This window comes from Puntigrus tetrazona, chromosome 20 (assembly GCF_018831695.1).
Source record: "Puntigrus tetrazona isolate hp1 chromosome 20, ASM1883169v1, whole genome shotgun sequence".
Classification (NCBI taxonomy): Eukaryota; Metazoa; Chordata; class Actinopteri; order Cypriniformes; family Cyprinidae; genus Puntigrus; species Puntigrus tetrazona.
In genome coordinates, this window is record NC_056718.1 from 19,597,671 (window position 1) to 19,616,340 (window position 18,670).

Sequence of the window (18,670 nt, forward strand, 5' to 3'; positions counted from 1 at the left end):
TATATATATGTATGTATGTATATATATATGTGTGTGTGTGTGTGTGTGTGTGTGTGTATGTGTGTATATGTATATGAGCCAGCCAATGAATGAAGTCTGGCTGCGTCTTGAACAATTTCAGCACCTTGGACAGAGACTGAGGCTTTCGCGTCCCCGTCGCGCTTCTACTCTCCTCCAGACCACAGATGAGCAGCCATGCAGAAATCCATCACGACAGCAGCTCCTTAGCTCATTTTGCTCAGGTGCCGTTAAAAACAAACGATTCAACAGTCAAAAGGACCAATAAAAACACTAACAGATCCAGTGTCCTTTACAACTTCGGATATATCGCCCGTGAAAGCAAGTTCATGCCTTTGCAACAACGTCAAGATGATGTTTTGCAAATGAAAACTTTGGCGAGATAAAGCAACGTCTCACTTTGTCCTCTGGACGTACAGCTCCTTTACTCTCCTCGCTGTTCGTTTGAGTTCAGAATTGCCTCATTTACAAGCAGGTTATGCAGCTCGACTGACGTCAATGGAGCGGTGTGTGATGTATATAACCATAGAGCTCCAGGAGCTCCTCTCCAGTCTGTCTGCAAACACTCTTCCTTACAAGTACTTTTGAAGCAACAGAAGACGACCGAGTAAGTTACCTTATATGACTTGCTTTCAACTTCTTGACTGAGGCCATTCAAACTTAGATGCGAGAATGACATTTCGTGTTGTTATTGTACGAGACTGTCGTTGTTTTTTGAGTGAGCTGATTGCAAGATTCGGTTCATGTTATTATTAAAGTAGATCATTCAGTTGTTTATTTCTACTTGCGCATTAAAATAATAATAATACCATAGTGGCATGACTATTATAGTTATTTAACTGCAGAACAATTATGTTTTACTTGTTTGCAATAATTTATTTAATATTTATAAGTTCAGTTGCGAATTATTTTAACTTATCACCGATTTAAGCTGATGCACGATTTATATGCATATATGGACATTATTTTTTTATCAGTAATTTAATATTGCACGTAAAATACAAACGCCTATTTTACACATTATTTAATAGTTAGTTAAAAACAACCAACTCTTAATTTTGTAAATAATATTATTAATAAAATATATTTCGCTATTAATTTTACTTGTTTTTAAAATGTAATTTTATATTAGTACTTCCGGTAAATGTCTTGACTATAATAAATGTAATTTTTAAATCCCGTATAAACATACAAATGCAAATAAAAAGTTTTCTTTAACAAACTTGAAATTAAAAATACATATATAAAAAACGACTTTTATCTCAAATTTGTAATTTTTATTAGCACCGTCTAGTCACATTTACTAAGAAACGTACATTTACGCTACTTTATTTATATAGCCTACATGATTCAAAAACATGATTTAACTTATTAATCTTAAATGCGTATTTCACACAAACACTAAACAGAAACTTTTGCGGTGTGGTTGTGCGCTCAACTTTTGTTTTGGTTTGAACGCGCGCCGCTCATGTAACGCACCTGGCTGTTTCCCTCAGGAAGCGCGCTGCTGTGTCCAGCATGAAGCCCGTCCCTTTGGTCCTGCTCATAACTTCAGTCTTACTGACCACCCACATCCCGCTGAGCACCTGTCGACCCCGCGACCCGAGCCTCATGAACAGCCAGCTAGACGACGCGCTGTTAAACAGGGCGGGAGACGACGCCATGTCCTACCTCGTGGGCGAAAAACTCCTTCGGTATTTGCAAAGAAACCTCGGAGCGCAGAAGGCAGGCGGCGTCCTGCATCTCCCGCACTTCCCCACGGCGCAGCTGCGCTCTCCTCACGAGGACAACAGCTTAGAGGAGCTCACGGAGTTTTCCAAACGGAACGACGATCCTCCGATCTCCATCGACCTCACCTTCCACCTGCTGAGAAACATGATCGAAATGGCGCGGATCGAGAATCAAAGGGAACAGGCGGAACTGAACCGCAAATATCTAGATGAGGTTGGGAAGTAGCTGTAGCTCCGTGACGATGCTTTCGATCGGCGAGTAAAGAACAAGCTCAATGCACTCTTTCACACCCCCGAACTCTCGCTAAAGCATATGACATTCACCGATGCCTCCTGCTGACCCACACTCTTAGAAATAAAGGTTCTTCTGTGGTTCCTTGACAGTGCAAAGAACCTCCTTCTCGCTCATTAGTTGGCAGGGGTTCTTTGGAGATGGAAAAAATAGGTTCTTCAGAACAGGCTATTGGCTATTCTGCTTTCCAACGTGAAGAGCTACAGAAAAAAAAAAGTTCACTTGTGGCATCAGAGTTATTCGGAACCTTTATTTTTAAGAGTGGCATCTATCTGTTCACCAGAAGAGTTTCTGGTGACCTGCTGCTGTCTCCATCACCCCTGGACCATTTCAGAACCGGGAACCACATGCAAGAGTCACACAACAGACCTGCCAGGACCTCAAAACACCGCCCATGGCAAATGATCGGTCAGGGTGGTTCATGTGTAACCAAATCGAGAAACGAATCAATCTATTGACCCGTGCCCTTCAAGTGTTTATTGGCTTCCTCTTCAGAGGAACACTCTTTAAAAACAAAGGTTCTTAATTGCCATCTTCCATAAAGAACGTTAAACATCCGTGGAACCATTTACAGTGGTTCTTTAGATAATTTAAATGTTCTTTATGCTAAGAACAACAGGGTTCTTTTTAGAACTGTTCACTGAAGGTTTTAGAAGGTTCTTCTGTGGCATTGCTGAGAAACCCCTCTTTTGGAACCTTTGCTTTTCAAATGTGTACAAATGCAAGAAGTACTACTAAAACATTACAAATCCTGCTAATTGGTATCGAGTATTGAATGAAAGTAATTCTCGATTGTAAAGAGTCATTTGTGTTCGGCTGCTTTGGTTGCATCCTCTCTCTTTGCTAACTGGAGTGTTCCCATGACGAAAAAATTCTATACTTTGGTGACACTGCCAATATTTACCACACACATAACGCTGAATGCTCACTGTATACTAAGTGCAAAAGTATGTTCTCCTCACGTGGTGGGAAACAATGATCTGTAGCACTTCAACCAAGAGGCTTACCCACATTTTGTGACAATAATGTTGGACAATATTACAAAGTGCTTGAGATATACTGTACATTGTATATTGCTTATCATTATGTAAATTACATATTATATTGCACCTAAATGCATAAACATGACTTTGTATTTTGAACATGAATCTGCAGAAATAAATGAGACTACATGCCTTTTACAAGTAACTGCAAACATGTAAAGCTCATTATCACCCATTAAAAGTGGTAATGATCACAGCAGACATAGGTTTAGAGGAAGCCGGCATCATTGACATTTACACAGGCATTAACGTCACGCAGAACGTAAAAAACACAAGAGATGAGTAACAGGTGAGACGCCACAATGCAAATTGCTCTGCGTTCTTCTGAAATGTTACATGCATGCAATGAACTGAACGGCTGTAACAGTATTAGTTCAAAAAGCTTTTTTGCGTGTCTTTTTTTTTTCTTTTTTCATCTTAAGGTTGAGTGTATTTGTAGATAAATGTAGAGTTATTAGCCTGTCATTCAAAATCATTCACCACTTTTAATGAAAATACAATCTTTATTTGAAAGTGAAAAATATAAAGCTACAAGTAAACAAATTACACAAAAAAAACCCATCTGGGTTATTCAGATATATATGTATACACAATTCCATTCAACAATGTTAACAAGATTTAATAAGCTAAAAATATATATTTTTAAATATATTAAACAAGGAAGCATGAAACTCTTTTATTAAACACTTTTAGAAGTATTTGAAAAAAAAATATTTATATACAGCTAATATTTCACAATATTACCATTTACTGTATTTTTAATCAAACAAATGCAGCCTCGGTGAGCATAAGAGTCTTTCAAAAACATTGCTGACCCCTTTAAATGTTAAATGGTGATTTACACACACACACACACACACACACACTTGAACAAACCACAAATATTTTCAGATTTCCTATGTCCTCAGCTCATTCTAAGATTAAAAAAAACACCAAAAATAGCATCATACATAGAATCGTTATGAACATCCAGGATGTAGAAGCTATGAAGAAATTTGTAATTCTTACTGAACTATAGCTCAGACTTTTAGGAACACAAAATACCAGATGAAAGAAGCTCTCGCCATGTTGAAAGGATTAAAGAAAACCTCCTCATAGTCTCTCTTAAGTCAGCACAGGAAATACCCTGGAAATGAAAAATAAACATATGAGTTAAGTCTTCTATAATCTTCCACTTAGAGTCTATTTTAGTCATAAATGGGGCAAGTGGGAGAAGACAGTGTGTGCTTTGCATTGGCAAGAACGTATGTTGACTGAACACTCATTTGCCATTGTGCGAAACTGCATGTTACGTAAAACTGTTTGTTTCCCATATCTAAAGCCATTTAAGCATAAAACGAAGAAAGGAAACTCTAAATGATGTATCAAGATCAAGTTAAACAAGTCGCATCTCACCCCGCAGATTGGCTCTCCATCCTGCTTCTGACACCCCAAAAAAATCCTCTTATTCTAGGAAGAATTACAGCTTTAAATTACACGAAGGCCAGTACGTCAGCCTTGTGACGCACCGCGTCCTGAAAATAAGATCCATCCTCATTCCGAGTGGAAGCGCTCCATGTGTGGAGTTGTTGAGCACATACCCAGACTCGCTCTCTTCTCCTCCATGAATTGATCAGTGGGCTGACAGCACGAGTGACAAGGTCAGCGTCTGTGAGCACATGTCATATATCTGCGCTGCTATATATCCTAGCTGGTGGCACGGAGACGAGCGGTTATTAAGTAATGGGTGGATGCAGACTGGTGGGGGCGGACGGAGAGTCGCAAGCCGAGGGCCTGCCACTGCGATTTAGCCCTGTTCTCAACACTGCTCTTACTGTACGGACACACGGTCCTATTAGATCATTATAAAGGGCCGGAGAGGAAGCTGCGCGCTGTCCTGGCCCACGCTGCCCTGATTAACTGAGGTTTCTGACCTTTAAAATGAAGTAAAATGGAACGGTTATTTAAAGAAGGTGGGGATAGCCCCTGCAAGACAGGATACCCACCGTTCAAAGAACAGGAAATGTCTTTTGAGAAAACGCTGTTTTCCAAGTTAAGCCCGTAGTATGCCACGTAGAAAAAACCTTTACACCTTGGTTAGTAAGTTTACTCATCCACGTATGAAGTATGAAGATAAGCAAAAAGGATAAATTACGAAAAGCTTAAAAAAATGACTAAATAAATCAAATCAGTCACATTCGATATAGTCTATTTGTAGTCTAATTAATCTACTTGTGCACTCTAGTTCACTAAAGCCATACAAAAGCTTGAAATCAAGGGATCGAAATTTAAATCAATGCATTTGACAAGAAAAGGTACACTAGAATTATTAAGAGATGCTGTAGAGATAAAGGTTTTCTATGAATAACTATTTTTACTTGAAGAAATCATTTTAAGGTGCTTTTTGTTCATTTTGGATCTTTAAATCCTGTAGTGTCCCTTAATTTTTTTAATACATTTAGTAACTATATGCTTTTTTATTTAAAAAAATATTTTATTTGAGTAAATTTTGTCTTTTATATTTTTATTTACTTTTTTGAATAATGTTAGAATAATTTTTGTTATATACAGCAAAGGCATACACTTTATTTAAATTTTTAAATCCTCATGTACGTCCAAAGTATTTCATGACTATAAAAGAGAATAAAACAAATCCAAGTGTTCACGATGGCCTTACAGAGGCTTTAGTCAGCGAATATTTAATAGGGTTTGTTGGGAGATGACAAATGCACTCGATAACACAACGAGTGTCAATGTTGCCAAGAATCATCACGTCATCAGGATGGGACGTCTGCCACGGTAATAGTTTAACCCTGTAAAGTCTGGCATACGAAATAACCTTTATTTAAAAAAAGTTTGCATGTGTTTTTTTGTTAAGTATCAGATTTGATACATACGGTTTTTATGACTCATATAATATAAAATTAGAAGCATATGGAGCTCATACTTGAGGATAAAAAATTTGCTGAGCAAAAATATGCAATGCTGTTGCTGATATTTATACGGATATTTCAATGTTTAATTTTATGATCAAAGCCCTGTAGTTTGTATTGTGGGGGGCACAACATATGATAAGATGGATTGAGAGATTTGCAAATATAAACCTTTCTCAAAATCCTGATGCACCATATTCGGTAGTCGCACATTAACATGATTTTTCTACAAAAGAAATGATACGTGGATAATCAGGTAAACTTGCTTTAGTCCAATAAGCATTTATCTTTGAATATTACTAATGATAATAAAATGATTCACTTTATAAAGGAGACTGCACAGCAATACTGTACAGCAAAAATGCTGACGTTTTCAGAATAACACTAAAAGGTCTTTCCAAAACGTTTAAATAAATAACAGAAGGCATGTAGCAGATTGTATACAGTACACACAAAATATAGGTGCTTCAAATGGTTTTTACAGAAATGCCATAGGAACCATTTTTGGTTCTACAAGGAAACAGTCGGTCAATAGTTCTTTAGAAAAACATCTCTTTCTTACCTTTTTCTAAAGAATCTGAAGAACCTTGTTTCACCACAAAGAAGCTTTTGTAAAACAGAAAGATGTTCAGATGTTAAAAGGTTCTTTATTGAACCATTTAGACAAAAAGTCTCTTCTACGACATTGTGAAGCACCTTTATTTTTAAGAGTGTAAGGCAAAGCATAGATCATTTAGAAATTAGTGTATCAAATATTGTACAGCAGTTTTATGTACATAAATAAAAAATCAGAACTTGTAAAGAAGTACAAAAAAGGTTAAACCATTTAAAGAACTATGTAACAAAAAAATTGTATATTTTATATATATTATATATATATTTTTTATTATTTTTATTTATATATTTATTTTTATTTTGTACAGAAATAACAGAATTTGTAATAGAATCAACTGGGCTCCATGGCTGTTTCCCAGAAGACTTGAAGATTTGAAACAAAATTAGGGTGAATAAATTAATCTTCATTTTGGAGTGAACCGTTCCTTTAAGAAAACATCCTCTTTGAAACTAACCTTGGGTTTAAAAATAAGTTATATGCGTCTCCCTGATTCACCAGCCTGACCAGGTGAGGTGGTCAGGTCTTCAGGGCCTTCATCACCGCTGTCTTCCCCATCTTCACCTGCAACACAAGTACATGTCTCATTTTCTAAATATACCGCAACACAACTTCAACTTGTAGACGCAAATAGACATCGGCGTATATGTGACAAAGACGGTGCGGTCATAGCTGCGAGGCCGTTACCTGTTTGGAAGTCGATGCCTCTCAGCGTGTCGGCCACGTTCTCCGTGTTGATGATGAAGTGGGCCATGCTCTCGTAGCCCGCCTCCGTCCGCTCAATGTTGGAAGCCTTGGCAGTGTCTGTGATCCTGTCAAGGACAGAGCGGTGAAGTCACGGCGGAGCTCGGACAAATATAAAAGTGACGGATAGCGTTAGGCCACGTTCCTTCCTGTCGTCTCCCCGCGGCTGCTCGTGACGCAGGTGCGCGAGACACCACGCGACGTCTCCGCAGGTGGAGGGAAGCGTGAAACATAAGACACAGCTAGACAGTGTTGTAAACGTAAGCATTTTTCTAAACAGTTCGAGGTTTCGGGCGAGAAACGTGACGAATGCTGATGCATACGTTATTGCGCACACTGCATAAAGTTTCATTCCACAAAACAAGAAAGTGTAAAAGTTACTTCTTGGAGGCAACACCTTTGATGGACAGGTGAAGGACACACACCTGTGATCAACGCTGGGTGGATTACTTACAAATTGTTACATGTTGAAATTTGTAGTCATTGATGTATTGACATAAATGATGAATTTATGTGATTGACATTGTGTGAATAATTTGTAAAAAAAAAAAAAAAAAAATACTGGTAATCTAATTATGAACATTTTCAAATGTAATAAATATTTTAATAATAATAATAATACTTTTAAAACACATTTCCCCTTGTCAGGCTCACAGTAACCATAATGTTTCTTATTAAATAAAATTAATGATTTTTTTTTATCTAAAAAAAAGTGAGCATAGAGTGAGCCTTTTAAAATGATCCTACTGACCTTAAAAAAAAAGGGTTAGTGAAATGTTTGAGTTCAGTGAAATTATTAAATTATGCAGAAAACATGTTCAGTTGTGTCTACACTAAATCCAAAAACGAGCAGAAATTAAATAAACTGTAGCATAAGGCATGTAAAAATGTACAGTACAGAATATTTCCCACAATACCGAGGCAGATGAAAGTTATGAACCAATGCACAATACAGTGGGTTGTTGGGGTGGGAGGCTGGGTGAGTCACTGCCTGTGAGGTTATTAATCATGATTGTTAGTCTTTAGGAGGCATCAGTTATTGATGAAGCACACATGCTAAATATGGTTTAGTTTAAAGGGACAGTTCACGTAAAAACAAATAAGAAATTCACACAGGTTTGGAATGACATGAGGATGAGAAAATGCTTTTTTTGGGTGAACTGTCCCTTTAAAACGCATCACTCACGGCTGACTTACTTTTTGAACACTTCCTTTGCGCTCTGTGAACACAGTAAAGAAGAACGCTCATTTTAGGACTAGCAGATTAAAACATAAAACCTGCAATACTCTTTATTACGGTTTCACCGCGTACACGAAAAAGGCCACATACTAAATCACCAGCACTTGTTATGCAGCCTTACTTTGACACTCTGTTTGCTCTGAGAGGTGCTAGTTAAAAAAGAGCATTGCTGCACCTGAGGCTGCCACTTTATGCTGAAAGCTGTTTCAAAAAAAAAAAAATTACACCTCTCCATCACCTTCGTTTAAAGTCTCTTTCTGCGTCCCACAGCTCTCAGTCGTGGTAAAGTATTGACCGTTTGAGCCACTAGTCAAAGGACAGGGGTCTCCAGCTGTGTGAGTTTCTGTTAATCAATGTCAGCACCCCCCGGGCCTTGTCATTAAAGGATGCTTGAAATGTAGCAACAGGCCCGGTGTCAATCAGTAAACACCATATGCAAAGACTGGATCATTTGCATCAAGCATATCTGGCGGGTGGGGGGGGTCTAAAAGCGACAAGCTTTACTGCCAGCATCCCCGGTGAGGTGTTGCAGCATTAGCTCCACACAGCTCAATAAGACCACGTCAAATGTTCACAAGCACCTGTACCGCTATCGATCACTGGCGCCAGAGGTTTGAGCAGCTTAGACATGTGGAAAGTGACGTTTGAGACACGGTAATAGCTTTGCAAACCACTTTGAGGCTGAAAATCTAGATACTTTTAAGTATTCAGCTTTGATATGAGTGATACCTCAAATCAACGTGGCTTGTTAAGGAAATATGTGATGCTTTTCTAAGTGATACGGAAAAAGATGAGTCTGGATGGGTCTAATGAAATATGAATGCAACACGGACCAAATACAGAATGAGTGGTGTATTCAAAACTAAATTTGGAGAGGGCACATAACAATAAGTGTATTAAGTACATTAAGTTTTTTGAATGAGTACACACTGATTTTTGTTCTGTAAGCTACTTTACAAAAATATGTCATTCAACCTGACCAATCAGGTTGTGAATGTATGGCTATGCCTTTAAATTCAGTAACTTTTAGGTTCGCTGTCAAAAATGGCAGTGTGAATACTAAATGAATTGGTGTTTTTTGGTCTGGTCCAAATGAAACAAGAGAACCAAACCACAAGTGTGAATGGACCCTTTAGAGATTAATATAAAGACGTCATGCACTTAAAAATACACTAGGTTCAAATAGCCCACCTTGTTGGCAGAGGCTATTTATACTAACCCACCAATGTGTGATTGGGCCAGTCGATATTACAAAAGACGGTCAACTTTTGTCAACTCCGGTGACGTGAATGGTAAAACACATATTGTTCTCATTTTGTTTTCAAGGGTTCAAATCTGTCTTTTGGAAATCTTGTTTTTCCCCAATTTCAAATCACAACAGAGAAGCATTTATATTCAATGAAAATTAAGGAATTAATCAAAAACACTATTTTAACATAGTTTAAATAGAATCCATTGCTATTCACACTATACTAAAGGTGTAAATACAAGGTTTTTATTTTTATTGATGGTTCCAAGAAGAACCTTTAAAATTCATGGAATCTTTTCATTGCACAAAAGGTTCTATATAGTAGAGAACTAAAGAGTTCTTTAGATTAAAAGAACCCTTTGGAACCTTTATTGTGTAAATTACAAGCATCATGACACCAGTGTCACTTGTTGTACCTGCAGGAACACAGCCATTTGAGGTTCTTCCATGGACTGTATGGCTGTCTCCACAAGTTTGACAGACATCTCCAAGTGATCTCCGTGGCGACGGATGAGGGAGCGCACACGGCTCAGTTTTTGGTCCTGCTCACGGCCAACAGTCTCTATTAGTTCCCTTTTGCGGTCTTCTAGGATGGCGTAAAGTTCATCAAACTTATCTGAGATGTACTGCATCTGCCGATGACCATTTTCCTACAAACGATTACCAGATACTGTTTTAGTTATATTTTTACGAGTAACAGTTAAATCATCAATAGCTTTTAGAATATATAAAATTTTTGAAAAAATATTTAAAACATTCAACTATTTACAATTTTTTAATCGAATAGTTTATCATCATGGGCTAAGGCCGGACAAAATAAAATATACATATATGTACATACATACACATACAAAAAAAAAAAATAGAAAGAATAAATAGCAAGTTCAAAAGAGTATCATTTATCTCATATATAAGTCTTCAGTAACTTTTGGTAGGTTAAATGATAATTGTATCTTTGCTAAACAAAAATGCTATTTCCTAAAATACTTGCTAACCCCAAACTAATCCTCTAGTTGTGTTTTAGATATATTAATTGATGTATGGTATGTATATTTACATTGACTTACTTTATACGTCTTTATCTTTTTCTGTTTCTGTTGTATACTCTACTTTGGATCAACTACAAATGTGCAGAATGTGCATTAAACTTAACTCTATACTATTTCTGATACATAGATACATGATTTCATTTATGTATTTGGTCTGAAATGGCTAAAAATGGTGAATCAGAGAATCCATCATTATAACATGTACTTTCGCACGATATTATAATTGTTATGGTTTACTGTACCATTTCTTTCTCACCTTGACTGTCCTACAAATATCCTCCATCTGTGATATCAGGGCTTGTGTTCTGTCATTTCCGGCCACCAAGATGGCTATGGCATCACTCAGCTCCGTCTGAGACAAAACAGAGCAGAATATAACTAATTGTGACAGGACCTCATATAAAATAAAAGAAAGAAAACACATGACCAATGCGCTCAAAGTGTCATCTTTCACAAGAAAGCCATGTCAGACTTGGCTATGCAACTTGTGAGAACCACACTTACAAACAAGAGAACAGCATGTGAACTAAAGGCCGAGATTGTAAGAATGCTACCAGTCATGACTGATCAAACTTTGCTGATTTGCATTTGAAATGAGTGATTCACTGTTTATAGTGGGCCATGACTAAAAGAGAAAATGTCATCATAGCCACCTGGCGGAAATTATGGCTCTTTGGAAACCCGTTTGGGCATCAACCACCCTTTTCAGGTACAGCACTTCAAAACCAAGAGACACAGATGTAGATGTAGTGTAAGAAGAAGCTATCTCCTTCAATGAGAACTGACCTTCAGCATAGGAATGCTGCAAATAACTAATCAACATATGGTGTCCACCATGCACATGGTTGTCTATTGGGAAAGGCTGGTAGGTTTAGTCATTGTTCATCTGGTAGTTGATAAAGAGAGCGAGAGAGCTGAGAACAGGCAGTTACGGAGGACAAAAATGAGAGACAAAAAAAGTAAAGACCAGAAGAAGCTGATATGACTCAAACACAACAGGGAGGAGTGACTCATTTCTCAGGGCCGGTTGCACCCCGGTACGAAGACCTTCATTACTAGCCATACCACAAAAGGTGCAGTAAGTCAAGACCTCAATACCATGAGGTCAAGAATGCATGGAAAAGTGAGAAAATTAGTGTGATGCTGCATGTCTTTTGTGAGTCATGCAACACATTTGTCCACTTATTCTGACTGATCTGTTTTCTTAAACATAAGTATCCTAGACCTATTTGAAGACATACTGTCTGTTCTGTGATGAGTAACCACTGTTGCTTCCTAAAGCTCATTGCAATCGCATACGCTTAGGGTTAGTGATGTCAAAAAACCCTTAACCCTAAGGATGAAATATGATTCGCTCTGCATTATTTGCACTATATATGTGAATAACTCCTTAAATTTTGTGGTTTCACCTCCAAAAAACATAGGCTATCCAAAATGTGGATTATTTGGTTTCTTGATTGGAAGTTGGAACAGGTCTGGAGAAATTTGGCATTATATCACTTCCCAATGAATCCATTACAGCGAAAAGGTGCTATCAGAATGAGAGCTCAAACAGCTGTTAAAACATCTCAATGATCCACTAGTAAACTACATGACTCCAGTCTATTAATTGGTGTCTTATAAAGCAAAAAGCTGCATGTTTGCATGAGTCAAATCCATCAAGGCTTTTCAACGTACAGGTCCATAATTCAAAATAACACTCCAGTGAAAACATTAATCTCCTACTGTCCTCTCACGTTCAAATCCTCTGATATATTTAGTTAGAAGTGTTTTAGACAGTTGTCAGCTGTAAGTAATGCTTAGTGCATAGATGTATCCTGATTCAGATGAGATTTGTTTTTCCACAGGAAAAAGCTATATTTTGGACAGAAGGCTCCTACTTAGCCAGATGCAAAAAAATCTTAATAATGCAATTGTTTTGTGCAAACATGAAGCTTCACATGTTAACTGATGGAGTTGACTGTACTTATGTTGATTACTATGAGATTATGAGAAAAATCATAATTGTCAATTATTTATTGTCAATAATTACGATGAACACAACTTACTATTTATTATTTAATTAAAATGTGTTTATACTATTGTTTGAAGCAACTTCTTGCCATATTTTTGTAAGAAAATAAAAGTTTAAAACTTAAACCAAAAAACTTTTATTGCTTTTCTACAGCCTAAAAAGTCAACTATTCATTGGACCGGTTTCTTCTTTAAATTCCCCAAAAATTTAAATGCATATGCATGGCATTATAATATTAAACTAAAACTATAATTAAAACAACGGAAAAACCAATCACGCTAAGTCAGCTATTGGTTAAGCTCTGTAGTCTATGTATGTCTGTTCACATGTGGGTGGGTGTTGATGCTAGAGAAGTTAGGTGAGATCGAGCCCCTTGCAGTGTGTGAAACCTGCTGGGCAGTGTGCTATACACACATCTGTCTGGTTCACAGCGTCGCACCACAGCCCCACAGCTGCCTGCGATCTCGTGAGGTCATTAACACCAAACAAACAAAGTCAAAAAAATTTCTGGCTGATGAAGACAATATAAAAAATCCTCTACCTTCTGTCTCTTGTAAATGTCTGGCAGCGGAGCCACGTCACAGTCTTTGTGAGCCCCGAACACTTTGCACATGGAGCATGTCGGTGTCTCGCAGGTGAGGCAGTAGATGTTGATCTTCTCCTCCTCGTGCTGGTCGCACATCAGCTGCTGTTGCTCTGTTTTGGGCAGGAGTGGCCTGTGGAGTCAAAACAGAAATAGATTTATGGTATCACGTAAAGGTTAAAGATTTGCAATAAGTAGCAAGTCTGAGCTGTCGTGACCGTGCCCTTTAGCACTGGCAACGAGTTCTTCCAGAGCCAATAGTGATTATAATAATAAAAACATAATAACACCAATAATATTGAAGCACATCGTCACAAAATGCAATAGCATGTAATAACAGCTTCAAACAACACCATTTTGGCAGCAAACACTATAAGGTATGTGTCTGAACAGAAACTGACTATCAGATATACAGTATAAAAAAAAAAAAGTACAGCATATTTGCCTAAAAAATATAAACGTCAATACCATAAACTAAGTTTAAAGCGAACAATTTTTTTCCCTTTTTATTTAATTTCACCATACACCACAATGAAATGATCAGCTCATTATTTTAACATAATAATCTCCAGATCTCTTCTAAAACTATAAGTCTATAACCTAAAGTCGTTTAATGACCTAAAGCAAAAATTGACTTTTTGCTACATCAATTCAAATTCTGAATTTAAAAGACATTCTCAATTCAACACTGAATAGTGAATGGCATTTTTATACCTGTCTGAATGTGTATGTTATGATAAACTACACACAGCCAGCATTCCTTCCTTGTGACAGAAGAGGTACAATATCAGCTCCCCTGAGGTGAATCACTATAAAGGGAGCTGATGCGAATATTTGCTGTTAAAGGCATTTACAGCAGATGCTGCATTTAAAGGTGATTGATGCGAGTAATATGATATTCTGTCCTAAAATGAACACATTACTCACACAGACCTTTTCAACAAGCATCTGTCTTGATCTGTCTTGTCAAGTGGAAAGAGATGGTTTGTATGTGCAGCGTGTTGGCAGCGGGCCGGCTCAAAGCAAAGACTGTTTGTGAAAGACTGCCATCCAGTGGATGTCTGCTTATGAGGCAGTTATGTAGCAAACCATATTGTGTGGATAGATTTATACTTTTTTGTCATTTTGTAAGTGACCTCAAAACATAAAATGCACACACACATATATATGAACATTTATATTTTATATAACATATATTCATAAAAATGATGTCTTACAATATTATTGAAATCTCTTGGAAATATAAAATGCATTTTAGAGTGAAACATAAATAAATCAATAAGCGAATGGAATCAATTGGCTGGGCACAAAAAAAAGTGGAAAATTCATATTAGGAATGGAACATTTTGTTTCCTTTTACAATTTTTACGATTTTTCAAATACAATAATATTTATAAAATAAGCCTTTTTTCTTCTTTTGAATTAATAATAATCATTTAGCAAAACACATTCATTTAAAATAGCAAAAGATTTATTTTACTTAACCCACCATGGGAATTTTGTAATTCTTTTTTTTAAAAACACAAAAAATCAAATGTATACGATTTGTACTTAACAAGATATAGCTGAGATAAAAATATTAAGAAAGAAAAAAAGTTGTTGCAAAGACAAACAATTTTTCTTTTAATTTCAATAATCTTTTTTTTCTTATAAATACGGAATCTATTTCATAACACGTGCGCGCTTGATCTTTTGTGTCTTTGAAACAACCTCTACATTCAGCTGACCTGCTTTTTGTCAAAGACCCTAATAACCATGTTACATTACGTATTCATGATAAGCACCTGAGCGTTTGTTACAAAAGACCTCAAAGCCTATCTATCTTATTATACCCAATTACGCATATTTTTCATGGAAGGTCTCATGACACATTGTTTATCGCCACAGGGATAAAGCGTCCTAGTTATATTTAGTGTTTTGGCATAGGATTGGAGCAGTCACCAGAGCCTCAGGTCCCATGTCTCTGTTGCGTTTACGTGACGTGGCAGAAAATCTCCCACACACGGGTAAATCACATATTTGTGTCACTACACTGAGTTTAAGCCTCATTGATGAAACAGAACAAGTGTCGGGTAGTGGTGAAACACAATTAAAATCTGTTGGCGTACAGTGTATTTTTTGCTACACGGCTCAGGGCGTTGCTGGATCTCTATAAAGAGAAGACTGCTTTGAAGTATGTACAGCAGATAGCTTTTATTCAAATCAGCGCTTCCAGTACAGAAATGCTTGTTTTCGGGTGTGTGTATCAGGTCTTTGGAAAGGCATTCGACTAAAACTAACCTGGTAGACTCTGATTTGTAGATATCAATGATGTTCTCCACTAGCAGGTTCCTCTGAAGCCCATATACTCCATGCCGGTCCAATACCACTTCATGACGACATGACGGGCAGCGGAAACGTCCCCCCGCAGACACAGGGCCACGGTTTTGCCAAAGAGGGTTGGAGGCCTAAATCGTTAAAGGATAAAAGATTTAAAAAAATGTTAGTTAATAATAAAATAACAAAAGAAAAGAGCAAAACTGCTCTTAAAGGCAACACTTGTGGCCATTTAATGGGTGAATTAATGGATACTTCTGCCCAGCAAAGTAATTTGTCTGTCAGTTCTCTTTGGGTAATTGTTGAAAGTAAAAGATGAGAATTATTATGGATGGATAGCAGCGCTCAATTATGTTAAAGTCTGGCCCAGCGGCATCCACTCCGCTCAGAGGGAATACTAATGGCTCCACTGAAAGCTGAACTTCTTCTTGAAGATGAGATGCCTAGTCTAATACCTCAGAGGAGCAAGGTAAAAGAGATTTGGCACAAATAAGAACGGCTAAATGGATCATTAATCTCTATTTGACCGTTGCTGTGGGCCTCTGAGGTCTTGTTCCAATCTCACAATTCAGCATTCAACTCATAAAATGACTTTTAAAGTAAATTAGGTTGAGGAATATTGTACAGCTTCTAAAAATACTTTCAGGAAGTTCAATAAAATCAAATTAAAGCCCAAACTCACAACAGGGCACAAAATAACTATTATCAACATCCGTTCGGTCGTGGCGTCAACAGCAGACAGCTAGTCCGGGTTAGGTTTTTGTGTTTGCCAATAGGTGGCGACAACGACTGAGTGAATCACGAATCCTTCACTCAACCGATTCACAGAAAAGATTCATTCAGGAACGACACGTGAGTCATTGATGGATGATTCACCCAAGTGATTCATTTATTCAAAACGCCACTGTTGCTCAGATATGAAGTTGGCTCTGATTTTGTTTATAATAAATATTTAATGTCACTTAGCAGAGCGAAAATAGTTAACTACTTAATATTTTGTCTAAAATGAAGGATGTTATTATTAATTACCATCACGGACGTCTTAACCATTTTAAAAACCTAACGCTAACAAGTTTGTATATGAGGACTACAACCGTTTCCCACATCTTGCCTTACATCTTTATTGTATTGTATTGTAAACAAATACATTAATCTGAGGTAAAAGTATATTAACTAAAACTATTCCAAAAAACTATTCCATATTTCCCAAGCTATTCCAAAAACCCATTAGGAATTAGGGAATGGATGGCTTGAAAATGTTGATTATCGTACAGGTTTTAGGACTACAAACTGAGCAGTTCTACGTTAACAAAGTTTATGAATGTTGCAAAGAGAATGATAGTTCAAGCTGAAAAATAGGACACTACTGCACTATATAAGGAATTAACCAATACCTGGTAAACATCATTGGCGCACTTCCTGCAGAGATTATGCTGGCAGGGTAGGATGACCACAGGCTTGGTGAATATCTCCAGACAGATGGGGCAAATGAGTTGTTTCTCTAAGTTCTCCACTGAACTTGAATCTCCCATCGCTGGTTTGAAGCCCAAAGTAAAGTTCATCCCAGACAAAGATAAAACAAAGCTCCTAAACTTTTTTTTCCTTCTGTTATTCTTTGGTCTGTTCTCTAGCCACAGTCTGCATCCAGATGCCCACTCAATCCCCAACCGCAGAGTGACTGTGGATATATTTGGGCTGTTTGTACTGGCTTGGGTTACTGTCCAAACTGCACACCCCCTGATATCACTAAAAGTCCTCGCTTAGTGCAGGGGCCCGGGGCCAAGTGAGAGAGAGAGGGGTAGGAGGAGAGATTCCTCTGTGCTGCTTTATCTCTGGTAACTTGAGCAGAAAGTGGGAAGGGCTGGCGAGAGGAGACAGAGCAGCTGGTGTGTGCGGCTCAAAGGCTAGTGGGACAACCGGCCTGTGAGCCTGAGCTGGCGCCGATGACATAAGACACTTAAAACAAAATCTAAGTGCAATCAACACATGCCCCGAGTCTTCTGTCACTGGATGACATGAAAATAATGATACCTGAAGGGTCAGAAACCTTTCTTGATTTTTTAAAAATCATCTTTTGTTAATGCATTTTTCCAAAAGAGCCCCACTAAAACATTTTACAGGGGTCATGAACTGCCTTTGTTTTTCTTATTATTATTTTGTATCGTTCCAATGTCCACTTATAATGCTAAAAAAAATTTTTTGCTATATTTTTTAGCTATCCTGTTTTGACCCTTCTATTTGGAATGCTTTGTTTGAATAGGCATGGCAGATTGTAGACTCAATTTCCACTGGTATGATTGGCTAAGGTGTGTATGTTTGACAACCTACATCCTTTATGTGACTGGTTATTAAGGCATGTGCGATCCAAATTAGCCTTTACGCTTGGTCTTTTTAATACAGACCCTCATCTTTCTATAGTAAGATGATATCTGGATACGTTTCCAGCCAGGTGAGTGAGGTTCATGAGCCGTAAGTTCCTAACTGCTGTCCTAAATTAATCTCAAATGCTTTCATGAAATTAAATTTAGGTGCATCATGCAAATCTTAATAAAAAATGTTATATGCGTGACATCAAATATGTAATCTGTTGGGAGTAATGATCATTATTATTGTTCACTCTCCACCTTCAATTCTCTAATTAAATCTATGTTCCATACAATAACTTTTAGGTCACGAGCATTTTTTCAAAATGTTATCTTTCATGTTCCACAGATAAATAAATAAAGGTTTGAAATTACACATTTGAATACTTTAATTTTTGGTGAACTATCCCTTTAATATTGTTATTGTAGCTTATAGAAAAGCAAAAAGCACTCCAGGTCATGCCATATTATTAACGTAGCCTTTGATAACGTGGCTGCTTGAAG

The 18,670-nt window shown here is 37.4% G+C and overlaps 2 protein-coding genes across 3 annotated transcripts; one reads left to right on the top strand and one right to left on the bottom strand.

Moving 5' to 3' along the window:
- Positions 1-68: 68 nt before the first annotated feature.
- On the top strand, positions 69-3,290 carry uts1 (urotensin 1). The gene is made up of 2 exons (XM_043219800.1): positions 69-625; positions 1,515-3,290. The coding sequence occupies exon 2, from the start codon at positions 1,537-1,539 to the stop codon at positions 1,972-1,974; it is 438 nt and encodes a 145-aa protein (XP_043075735.1). The 5' UTR covers positions 69-625; positions 1,515-1,536; the 3' UTR covers positions 1,975-3,290.
- Positions 3,291-3,861: 571 nt separating this feature from the next.
- Positions 3,862-17,532, bottom strand: trim54 (tripartite motif containing 54). 2 transcript variants are annotated; one of them, XR_006247245.1, is made up of 10 exons: positions 17,198-17,532; positions 15,768-15,934; positions 13,446-13,620; positions 11,147-11,242; positions 10,258-10,491; positions 8,550-8,572; positions 7,296-7,420; positions 7,066-7,172; positions 4,128-4,209; positions 3,862-3,997 (listed from the first exon to the last, which is right to left on the bottom strand). XR_006247245.1 is itself a non-coding variant. In XM_043219785.1 (9 exons), the coding sequence occupies exons 1-8, from the start codon at positions 17,363-17,365 to the stop codon at positions 7,084-7,086; spliced, it is 1,077 nt and encodes a 358-aa protein (XP_043075720.1). In that variant the 5' UTR covers positions 17,366-17,531; the 3' UTR covers positions 3,862-4,209; positions 7,066-7,083. The 2 variants fall into 2 exon arrangements, 1 of the variants encoding a protein (XP_043075720.1); XM_043219785.1 differs by having other exon boundaries at positions 3,862-4,209; positions 17,198-17,531.
- Positions 17,533-18,670: the final 1,138 nt, after the last annotated feature.